Below are 12,432 nucleotides of genomic sequence, written 5' to 3' on the forward strand. Positions count from 1 at the left end.
AAGATGACATCTTTATATTTATTGGGGGTAATGATGGTTGATGAAGAGAAGTCATGTAATCAATTTGGGTACCCAAATGGCAAAAAAATGCCTGAGATTAATGCTTTGATAATTGCTTCCTTCACTCTGCACTTTACATGGTGATTTGTGAGGATTATTTATCTGCGTTCAGGCTTTTGTTTGTCAAATTAACTTCATCCAAGCCCAAGATTCTTACATTTTCTTGTTTGTGTTGCCCACCATCTCCCAATCAATGAAGCCTTGGACTGGGCATCGGCCCACTGTCCTGCCGCTCAGGCAATATGTGTAACCTATTGATAAATTGCTAAACTTTTAATTTTAATGTCCAGAATTCAATAAAAAGAAACTGCAAGAAGCAGTGACCTTACAGTTAAAATAATAATAATAATAATAATAATAATAATAATAATAATAATAATAATAAAATGAAATTGTGTTAGAGATGGAATACAGATTTTTAGTCTTGGAATAGTAAATGCTGCTGTGCAGAGGAGGCATTGATGGCATTGCCATTGACAACTGAGTCTGAGAAGGCTACTCCTCTTAATTGTGCGCTTATAAAGCTTGCAACTTGACATATCTTTAACTTTCGTACTTAACTAAGTGTTTAGTAACTGAACATATCATTTAGCAAAGGAAAAAGGTTACTGTCCTTTGTGTAGTCTATGATGTAAAGAGTCCTTTCATGCTTAATAGAGAAAAAAAAAACCACCAGACTTAACGGTATTTATCGTTACAATTAAATTAAAGGGCTAGAGTCCATAAAAAAAATGGACTGGAGATTGAGAGAGAGAGGTTCAATCTAATAGTGAGAATGAATCATTCTGGGCTTTTAATTTTTCTATTCATCTGGGCTATACAAGAAAAGGGTTGTAGTCACTAAATCACCCTTTCATATTTCACATTTTTTATTTATTTTTCATTGAATAACGGAATTCGAATCCTACTCTTTTGATTAAAAAAATCATGAATCAGTATGATTGAATTAAATGCTTGAATGCATCCAAGTTTAGGTCATGACTGTTGCAAAAGAAATTGTAAATGGTTACTGTGAGAATAAATTCTTTATCTTTTTTGTTTATAATTGTGCTTTTAGTAACGTTTGTTTTCATCATTTAGCAACGTTTATGATTCACTTTTCATGAATATTCAAGTTTTCATCGCATATATAACTGTTCAAGCTGTGATAAAAGAAGCTTGAGTTTGAATTAACATGGGGTTGACATTCTAATTAATTAAGCCAGACCATCAAATTAAACCTAAAGTTCAATAAACTAGCTATAAAACATCTAGGTTTGATTTGGACCCTATTAATTTACATGAACATGAACATGATGCACGTGAATGTGGAAATTGCAACCTTTAAGCCATCTTAGGTATAACATGTCAAGATGTTGCAATTAAGAGATTTTATGATTTTAAAAAATTTTAGAATTTTTACTATATATTTGAAGTTTCTTTTCTTATTAATTCAGGAAACTTATATTGTTAAAGTCAAATTACAGTATTATTAGGTTTTCTCTAATCATCATATTAGGTAATATTATGCATTAATATTAATTCGGTAGATTTAGAATATATTTGACTTTGGGAAATGAAGTCTAATTGAATAATTTAAATATAAATTTTTCAAGTTTTAAAAGTGTTTCTCTATTTCTAAGGATACCATTTGCTATTGTTTTGTTGGAAATTAGAGTTGGCACCGGGGTTGGTTTAGCGGGTTTGGATTGAGCTATTTTCGGATTTTGTTTTTTTAGATTAGGATTTATTTTGAGTTTAGATTATTTGGATTTATATTTTTTTGGATTTGGATACTTTTGGATTTGAGTTTTTTTGGATTCTAATAATTTTTTATTCGGATAATTTTAAATTCAAACCATTTTGAATATGAATTATTTCGGATTCGATTCAATTCGAGTTATACGAGCTTATTGTTTAGATGAGTTTGAAATTTTTTTTAAATTTTATAAGTTACAAACATATTTTTATAATTTAGAATTAAGGATTAATTTCATTTTTATATAATTAAATAAAAATATTACAAAAATGTTAATATTAAATTTTAAAAATAATATATTTATATAAATATATATTATATATTAATTTTATCTTTAAATATTATCTATTATTTTTTAGTTCATTGTAAAAATTCAAGTAAAAATTAAAATACTCAAATTTCACCAGCTGAGTAATAGACATTATTAAAAAGGATTAGTTGTCTTGTGGAAGACTATAACAATATTGAATTAGTTGCCTTGTGGAAGATGATTAAAAGTTTCTTATTACAATGTATGTTGATATTTTACTTTATAATAATTTTTTTGTTGACAAAAAAATTGAGAAATTTTTATTAACAATAATTGTGTTGCTTTAATTGTAATTTGTAAGATCAAATTTTGGATATTTGAGTGACTTGATCTTGATGATGCATTATTCTTAAGAATTTGAAAACTTTGGTTATTTGATTTTAGGAATTGAAGAATATATTTTATTTTATTATATTTGTTTGAATATTGTACTGTTTAATTTAATTATTTTTTATTTTTATATTTCAATTTTGAAATAATATATTTTTATGTATAAGATAATGTTTTTTATTTTCAAGTAAAATTAATATTTTTATGTAATATGTTTGAAACATTAAAAAATATAATTTAAAATTATTTTTTTATAAATAATGGTATTAATGTTTTTCTTAAAACATAAAATTAAATCAAATAATAAAATTATGATATAATTTTTTTATATTTGAATTATCAATATATTAAAATTAAGATTTAATTATATGGAATAAGTATAATGTATCGTTATTATAAAAGAATATTTTATAATGAAATTAAAATTAAAATTAATGATGTTATTTTTTTTGTTTTATATTGATCATTATTGTAAATATAACGAGATGATAGTGTTAAAAATCATTAGACATTAATATTTAATGTGTTTTAAATTACATTTATTGTATAATCAAAGTTAAAATTCTAACATTAATTTTGTTGATTATTATTGATATAATTATTTAATATGATCAATAATAACAATTTTTATTTATTTAAAAAATATATAATTATAGTTTTGGTTTTTTTGAGTTATAATTTGATTTTTTTTTATCAATTTTATATTGGATTGATCTCGAATTTGAATCATTACGAATTTGAATTGTAATAGATTCATATTGTATCGATCTTGAAATTTTTTGGGTTTAGATTTTTTGGTTATAGATTTTTTTTGGATTCAAATTTTTTCATATTAGATTTTTTTGAATTTTGAATTTTTATTTTTTTATCAAATCGGGTTGATTTGAATTAGATCATGGATTAATTTGAAAAAATTTTTGGACTTAGATCAACTTTATCACCTCCATCGAAAATGATGATGAACTTGTGTTTGTTAATATTTAAATAATCAAATTAGAGTTTCATATGATAATAGTAGTAATGGACAAATCCAAGTTTTACATGCATTCATTTTTCTTACATTTAAATTACAGTTTTTTAAATAGATAAAAAATTTATAATTTTTAAAATTTTTTTAGACTTAAACTAAAAATACGAAATATATTTTTTATTTTTATTAAATGTATATTATATTTAATTTTTTTATTATTTTTATATTATATTATTATATCGTATCTCTTATTTCTTGAAACTCATCTTACAGTAAACGCGTCATGCTGCAATTGGCTTAGACAATATTTTCAAGTAGGAAACCATAACAGCGACAATTCAAGATAGCTGTCGTATCGTCCTTTGCCTTTAAGTGAACAGAAGAATTTCTGAAGAGTTTCACTTTTGTATACCGTAATCAAAGGAACTCAAACTAATTATATCAGATCATGGGATCAACAGTCAACACCTCACAAGTTTAAACTGCACTGAATCATTTGTCGGCTTAATGGGACCCAGTTTTTTAATCAATACGTGTCAATCTTTTGGCGGTTTTATATATGATCTGATCTCCAGCTATTTTCTCCTAGTTTATCATCTGTTTGACAAGTGTCCCCCACTGCCCTGATACAAACAAAATCGACGGTGGTAAAACGATTAAATTAACCAAAAAATTTAGAACCTGAACACCTGGCAACCAAATTGAAAGAACTACTGGTAAGTGGGCCCCAACCCATATTCCCTATTGTGGGCTCCCACTGTTACCTAACTAGGCCCAATCATGGAGGCAGCGGTCCTTTTGGGCAATGTCTTGCTCTTTTTCTCTCTCCTTTTACAAGATTATGCTTATCAAACAAAATGTCTAAGAAATCCCAATTTAATAATTTTGAGTTTGGAAAATGAAATAATCGGGACATAATTTTTTAAATAAAAGAACACAAATGTTGTTGAATAGTATTAATTAATATATTATTTGTAATAATTTTGCATTAAATACAATAATAAATAATTCATGATTTTTAATGTATGAAAAATATTATTTTATAGAATAAATTTACAAGTGTCTTAAAAGCATTGGTTAGTAAATTTTATATATTATTCAAAAATTATATAAAATTGTTTTATTTAATTTGGTATATGGTGACATAATTTAAGAAAAAGACGGTTTCTATTAAAACTCAAAAAAGAAAAATACGGTTCCTAATTCCAAGACATAATTTTTTTTCTTAATTAAAAAAGAACTGACTATTTACTCAAAATTTTTTTTTTAAATACATGGAAGGTGCATTACATATTATGGATTTCTAGTATTATTTTATATTCGATAAATTATTAGTTTATGAATTTTATATATTATCAATGAATTAAATAAAAATATTTATTAATTAATAAATATATTAATTTTTAAAATAAATATATAAAAAATAAATATTTTTAAAAAATTTATTTATTAATAAAATGATATCGTTTAATTTATTTTATTATAAAATAATATTATTTGATTCACTAAAAATAAATAATATTTATAAACAAATAATATATTATATATAAATCCTTAAAATAAAAGACAATTCAAGAGCTTAAAGATACTTTTTTTTTTTTTTTGCTGGAGGTTATAAATATTGTTTAAGTATAATTAAAATATTATTTAAAAAAGGATTTTACATTTAAATTATTAATTTCACTAAATTAAAAAAAAATAAATTAAATATTGCCACTAAGCACCGTATTTTTGTGAGTTAATAATAACTAGTTTCTTTTCTTTTCTCTCTTTTGATTTTATTTATTTATTATTCTTTTCTTTTCCATCTTAAATGTTTTTTATTTTATTACGCAAGTGGACGGGACAAGCCGACAAGGGTAGATAAAGAGAGAGCATAACTTAAATGAGAAAATAGAACAAAAAAGATGTTCCTTCAAAAAAAAAAAAAAAAAAACTAAATAGATATGAATGCACGTCAGGAATTAATTAACAATATATCCCCTTCGCTTTTTACGCATCGATTTGAGTTACAATTATTGTTTTCCAATTACTCTCTTTAAATGTGAAATCATTCGTTGCATCAAGATCAGCCATACAAGTGTCTTATAGGCCATATCCTTGGATTCCGTGGAGGTGTCCGGCCCCACAAAGCCATGTAGGCTACCTCTAATCTTGACATTTGGTAAGGCGTCTTTATTATAAATATATATATATATATATATAAATATTCATTAATGCATGAACTGAACCTGGGCTATATATATAGATGTGGAAGATGAATATGAAAATATGAAAAAATTTATAAGTATTAAAAATTAAAAATTTAAATTATTGAATTTTATTTTTTTAAAAAATAATTATAACATTAATTAAATTTAAATTTAAATTCAAATAATTCATCTCATTTTAAAAGAATTTGAGATAATTTGAAATTAGATCGAGTTAATAATTTTTCTTTCGTAACACACCAAAATTAAAATTTTATGTTGTCATATTAATATTATCATCCTTGTATAAAAATTATTAAAAAAAAAAAAAACTCATGCCTAATTTTTTTTTTTTGCAATAATTTTCCAAATTGAGATGAACAGTTTAGAGAATGGACTAAGAGTCTAGGAGCCTAGGGATCTAGTTTTCTCATCACTTCCAAGTGCATGAACTTAATGGCAAAGATCGTTTTTATTTTTTAGCGTTGTCGCAAAATGTGAAAGGCGAGAAAAAGAAGAAAAGGGTTAGAGATGGCGAAGGCTCAAGACCTAGGAGAAACAGACAAAAAAAAGGATGATTTCTGGAAATCTCATTTGCTATACTTGTCTTAGTGATCTCGATATTTCAGCAATGACTTAAATTTCAACGCAAAACCAAATGAAAAAAAAATTGCTTTTGTTTGCTTATTAATGTTTTGTCATGGACACATGGGTGTAAAATGAAACAGACTTTGCTGCGTCGAACATGATATTACAATGTTTTTTCTCCTTCGTCGCCAATGGGCCATGTGGCTTGGGAAGTGTCCATTTCAGCAACCCCCGCCCAATAAATACTCACTCTCTCGAGTAACAAATAGTCAAAATGTTTATTTAAGAGTGATGGCATCAAAGTCTTCAAGTTTGTCAGCTCTTCGCTGGTGATAAGAACACATTAACATGGTTTTGCTTTTGCTTTCACTGTTGTCCTTATTTTACAATCAACCACAAATTTTAATTGATTTTATTTCATATTTATACTATATAATGTTGATGACCCAAAGTTGTATTTGTCATGCCATGAATTGTGGAAATAATGATGGATAAGGTTGGAAGACTTGTTTTTCTTCCTCGCAATCTCCTAAAGCAGTATTCAACTCTATCCCCTCGCTTGTGTCTATATGAACATTTATTTTACTTGATAGAAAAGATGTAAAGTGACCAAAATAAAAAATTTATTAACTTAATAGTTAAAATTTATAATTTAACTATTAAAAATTAACAAAATTTCAACTCTTAACCATTTTTTTCCTCTATCAAGTAAAGCTTAAAAGTTCAGTTTGAGTTATGGTTTTCTCTTATATCCTTCCTTTTTTTTAAAAAAAAAATTTCTTTGATTTTCTTTTTTATTTTTATTAATCTGACATCAAATATGAATCTATTGTTTGGTTATTGTTATTACAAGACAAGATCACAAGATGAAGCACCAAAAGGCAAATTTATCTTTTTGTCCGAAGTCATCCCATCTTAACTCTTGAGCCAAAAGCCAAATGGCCTATATTCAGGTATATTTGAATATGAACAGTTATACGATGTACTATGACGAGAAATAATGTATACGATCAGGGTTTTTTTTTTTCCTCTATCTTTCCTACTTTTCTTTAAGAAGTATTTCTTTCAATAATATTTAATTATCCCACATGATATATGGATTAAATATCGTATATGAAGAGTACAATAATGAGAATATATTGAGTATACCAATTGACTACCTTTATTTGGCTAGATAAATGTAAATGGAGAGGCTTTTCACAGAGCAAATTCAACTTGCAATTTGGGATGATAAGTCATAATCATTACAAGAAATATGATATTTGACAACGATATTTGACAACAAAAATTTCATGTTCTGCATGCTACAAGGTACTGCAAAACGTGTTTGCAATAATTTTGTTATAATATTCTTGTTGCAAAGGGTTGTTTGTATTTACCTAGTGCAAACACAACACTTTTTATATTACAACAAAGAAATATTTTACAATATTACGTAAGTTACTTCAAAAGTTACTGACAGTTGTGTAGCTTGTTATTAGAGTGCAAGATTTTTAATTTCAATAATCAAAATTTCGATTTGAATACCAAAAAAAGATACTTCAAAAAGTTCCGTTGTTAAAAATGAAATTTCTTATAGTTTTTAATGTTATATTGGCATTGGACATTTTAAAAAATAATTGGTCTAATACTGATATTAGATAAACCTAGATGGCAAATTCTTGCTATATATAACAATGAAATCGTCCGTTGATGGATTCCCTAACCCCTCAGTCCCATGCCATGAATTTTGCAATACGTCGTTTAGAGCTCCTTTTGTTTATATGCTCAAAGAAAACTTGTTTCGATAAATTTATATTATTAGAAAGTTACTCTTTTTCCAAAAAATCCACTCGGAAAGTTTCCTTTAACTCGTTCGAAGAAGGTCAACTCGATTGCTGCAGAAGTTAGTATATATAATTATATGATATGATATGAATTCATTTTATGGTTTGACATGGGGTTTTCAAAAGTTTCTTTCTTTTAGAAAACAAGGCCATTGACTTGCATCGACAACGTTATCTGAATTTTTTTTAATTGATGAAAAATGTTCCTATGATCTTCCTCAGCGGCAAACATCTGTTGTTGTTTCAACTTGCAATCAATTGCTAGGGTAATGACTGATGAATGAACTGCTGGGTGCTGATTGTCTCTACGTGGATCGTTCTAATTGATTTCCTGTAAGAAACTTGAGTAGTCATCCAACAAACCTAATTATTGACATGTCGAAAATCCCTTCGATGGTGGTTCATTCTTGCCTCCCAAGACGTTACTGATTCTACTTTCGATTTAGCTTTTGGAGGGATTATCTGTTACACTAATTTGATCTCTTTAGGATTTTAGGGATTAACAAAATCTGCAAAATTTTGAATGAGTTTGCTAAATGTTTTGAAAATCGATAACAATAGCGTATGTAAATAATATAAAGAAGATAAAAATGTATATATTTTGTTCGAATTATCCGGACTCTTAATCATTCTTTTTTTTTTTTGAATTATATATCATACAGTGGCGCACCTCACGGTGAGATTTTTTGCTCCCAACTGCACCATTGATGTGCTATCCAAATGCACCGGTGATTTTGGAGGCAAAAAGTAGCCAGAATTCCATAACACCGGGGTGTGATGAAATCCAAATAAACCCGGTTTATAATTGGATTATCGCTTAACTAACAGTTACGAACAACTTTTCTTGGCCATTAGTTGGTAACAACTTATATCATTACTAATTGTGGCATCCTTACCCTACTTAGTTAATATGGATCGATTTTCGCGATGCAGATGTTGATTGCTTGAGAAGGACTACAAGTAGCCAAGCAATCTGTCACTATAAACTATTGGAACTAGGAAAATGTCTTCTTACTCTTCCTAATTACTTCCTCTCTTCTCTCTCTTTAATAAATGAGTAGGGCATGCAGCTTGCACGGATGCAGTTATTTTCTTTCTTCCTTGCTTTCAAATTAAGTTATTGAATTAATTCACAATTTGTTACGAATTTATTAAATAACCTTTAATAATAAAGGGTATGACCTATAAATTGCATGCCCTTAAAGTTGACAACTTTTTATCTCATGTATTATTGATATTTGATAATAATAATAATTCTCTTTATGGATAATTACTTTTCCTTTTTACACATAACATTCTATTTTTATTTGAAGAAGGTTACAAATTTGGCTCTTTGAGCAAAAAAATTCATGTATCAAACAATATTAAAATGCAAGAACTTTTTAATCACATAATGAAAATAATTTCCGATCATCTCATAAAACTTATTTTGTCTGATTCAAAATTTGAATTTGAAACATCTAAAAGGAATTTTCTAATTCTATTCATCAGGAGTTACCTTAAGAACATTTTTTTTGGATAATCAACCAAGCAAACTGAAGTTTTAAACTTCCTTTTTCTGTAAATTATTATGTTGATCTCTTTTATTGAAACTTTAACAAATTACTAATTAATATTAAAATTTATGATTGATGTATTGTCAGTTTACAAATTTTATACACTATCAAAAAATTATATTTATATATATATATATATATATATATATGCAACAAGGATCACTAATCAACAATGGGTAACATGCAAAAAATAATTTCTCCGTTACTATTGATGCATATCTGCAAATTAAGAATTCTACTTAATTACTTAAGGCCTTAGGGTTACTTTCCCATTGATGCAAGCATCACAGAGTTTTTGGAGGGGTGTTTTTAATTGTACATGAAAAACCGACTTTCTTGTATATAAATTGTAAAAAATTAGCTTACCCTAGAAAACCTAGTCACTGACTAAATCATGAAACGTAGCCATTAAAGAGGATAATAATAAGAGGTAAAATTAGGGGGCTTCCACCTCCAACTCAAAAAATATACCCCATGATGAATGACACACGGCTTTGAGAGAGAGCTGACTTGTGGCAAGCAATGAGTAAATGATGTTTGCTGTCCGTTTTGACTCTTTAATACAAATCCCTTTTACATCATCACTCAGGTCAGCGTAAACACCTCTCTCGGCTTTCTTCTCTTCTCTATATATAGATAAGGCAAACCCTTGCCCTTAAGGCTTGTCTGTCTCAGCATCTTTTCTCTTAGGATAGATAAATATTCCTAGATTTCAAATTCTAGCGAGATAAATATTAAATCAAGACCCTTTTTTTGTTTGAGAAGAATTAAATCAAATCTTCAACTGCTCAACAACAACTTGTACTAGTGTAAGGTGAAAGAGAGAAGAAAGTGGAAATGGGTAGACCTCCTTGCGGTGACAAAATCGGTGCGAAGAAGGGACCATGGACTCCTGGAGAAGATATCATACTGGTCTCTTATATTCAAGAACATGGACCAGGAAATTGGAGATCAGTTCCTAGCAATACAGGTAAACAATTCTTGGTTTTTAGTTAATTTAATCCCATTTTCTTGGTTTTTAAAATCTGTGTTAGTGTTTTTTTTTTTTTTTTGAACTTTTTTTTTGGGTTGTTGTGATCATTAAAGAGGGGCAATAAATATACAGGCTTATTTTTTTACATTAATTCATCTGGTTCCTTCTATTACTCTCTTTCAGAGATGTGTGGGGTTAATAACTTTCATCTTCTCTTTTGGGGTTTGGTTTTATTCACAGTTGTTTTTTTTTATGTTGATTTTTCAGGTTTGCTTAGATGCAGCAAGAGCTGCAGGCTCAGATGGACTAACTATCTCCGGCCAGGCATTAAACGTGGCAACTTCACTGAACAAGAAGAGCAGATGATAATCCATCTCCAAGCTCTTTTAGGGAATAGGTAAGATCATCTCTCTCTCTCTCTTCCTTTCTGATGTAAGGAGGGCAATAATAACAATGAAAAGTTCTTTTTTGGGTGCAGATGGGCTGCCATAGCTTCCTACCTACCTCAGAGAACAGATAATGACATAAAAAATTATTGGAACACCCATTTGAAAAAGAAGCTGAAAAAGGTCCAAACAGGCGTTGATGGCCAAAGTCAAGATGGGTTCTTTTCTACACAATCAGTCTCAAAGGGGCAATGGGAGAGAAGGCTTCAAACAGATATCCGGATGGCTAAACAGGCCCTTTCTGAAGCTTTGTCCATTGATAAACTAAACTCTTTAACAGGCTCAAAGGACATCAACCTCTCTCACCCTTACTTAAGACCATCTCTATCTCAAGGATCTACTTATGCATCAAGTGCTGAAAACATATCCCGGTTGCTCGAAAACTGGATGAAAAATCCACCCAAACCAGCCGCTCATCAAACAAATTCAGGTGAAACAATGACTCAGAATTCCTTCAACAACACAATGACAGCTGGCTCCAGCTCGAGTGATGAAGGAGCATTCAATGCAACTACACCTGAGGCTTTTGACTCTTTTTTTAGTTTCAACTCTTCCAATTCAGATGTTTCTCATGAATCCGTCTCGGTGGATCAGAACGCCAATTTGACCCCTGAAAACAGCCTCTTTCAAGAAGAAAGCAAGCCCAATTTGGGGACTCAAGTCCCTCTCACATTGATAGAGAAATGGCTCTTGGATGATAGTTCAGCTCAGGCTCCTGAAGACCTAATTACTATGACTTTAGAAGATAGTACTGGTCTGTTTTGATAACATCATCTTAAATTAGGGTTCCTTGTTTGTTTTTGGGAGGAGAAAGAAGTGTAAATTACAAGTATATCCATATTATTAGTTATATGCTTTATATGTACTGGATCATAATAAATTAGAAATCTTCTCCTATCTTTTCTTTATATAACTTGGGAATTTCTTCGTTACATTTTCTTGAACCTTGTGATCCAAATTTCACATGTATATCCTAAAAATTACGGTTAGAATTGGGGTAATTTCAATCATCATTTTTAAAGGTCCAGTAAAGTTGAATGAATTTACCTAAAGGAAATATAATGCTAAACAGTCTGAAAAAGTTACAATATCCAAATAGAGATGCAAAACTTTTAGAGTTGAAGTGAACATTCACATTATCTTTTTTTCATGTCATGATATTTGTATCTTCAGTTTTGATCACGGTTTTTAGATTAAGGACATATTTGAATGGTCAGTAAAAATGATTTCATAAGATTGAAAATAATGGTGATAGTAAAATTAACTTACATCAGTATAAATATCATGACATGATATATGTAATGTGATAAGGAAAATTTTCACTCTGAAATTGTTCCTCTGCTGATCAGTCTGAAATTGGGATATGACCTAGTAAACAAACTTGGAACTTTTGCATCTTTTGCTAAAATGGTAAGCTTAAATTGGCTGCGAAACCATTTCTCTTAT

The 12,432-nt window shown here is 28.5% G+C and overlaps 1 protein-coding gene across 1 annotated transcript; it reads left to right on the plus strand.

Annotated features, from left to right (window-relative positions):
* The first annotated feature begins 10,224 nt into the window (after positions 1-10,224).
* On the plus strand, positions 10,225-11,899 carry LOC111312496 (myb-related protein 306-like). The gene is made up of 3 exons (XM_022912807.2): positions 10,225-10,537; positions 10,808-10,937; positions 11,019-11,899. The coding sequence occupies exons 1-3, from the start codon at positions 10,405-10,407 to the stop codon at positions 11,749-11,751; spliced, it is 996 nt and encodes a 331-aa protein (XP_022768542.1). The 5' UTR covers positions 10,225-10,404; the 3' UTR covers positions 11,752-11,899.
* The last annotated feature ends 533 nt before the right edge of the window (positions 11,900-12,432 follow it).

Source organism: Durio zibethinus, chromosome 9, assembly GCF_047325235.1.
Source record: "Durio zibethinus cultivar Kanyao isolate XHJ-2024 chromosome 9, ASM4732523v1, whole genome shotgun sequence".
NCBI lineage: Eukaryota > Viridiplantae > Streptophyta > Magnoliopsida > Malvales > Malvaceae > Durio > Durio zibethinus.

What these genes read in the sequence shown, in the direction of transcription:
- LOC111312496 (XM_022912807.2), top strand. Translation starts at nt 10,405, where the DNA reads ATGGGTAGACCTCCTTGCGGTGACAAAATCGGTGCGAAGAAGGGACCA. An exon ending in ATCAGTTCCTAGCAATACAG is followed by an intron (nt 10,538 to 10,807) that starts GTAAACAATTCT and finishes TTGATTTTTCAG; the next exon opens with GTTTGCTTAGATGCAGCAAG. An exon ending in CAAGCTCTTTTAGGGAATAG is followed by an intron (nt 10,938 to 11,018) that starts GTAAGATCATCT and finishes TTTTGGGTGCAG; the next exon opens with ATGGGCTGCCATAGCTTCCT.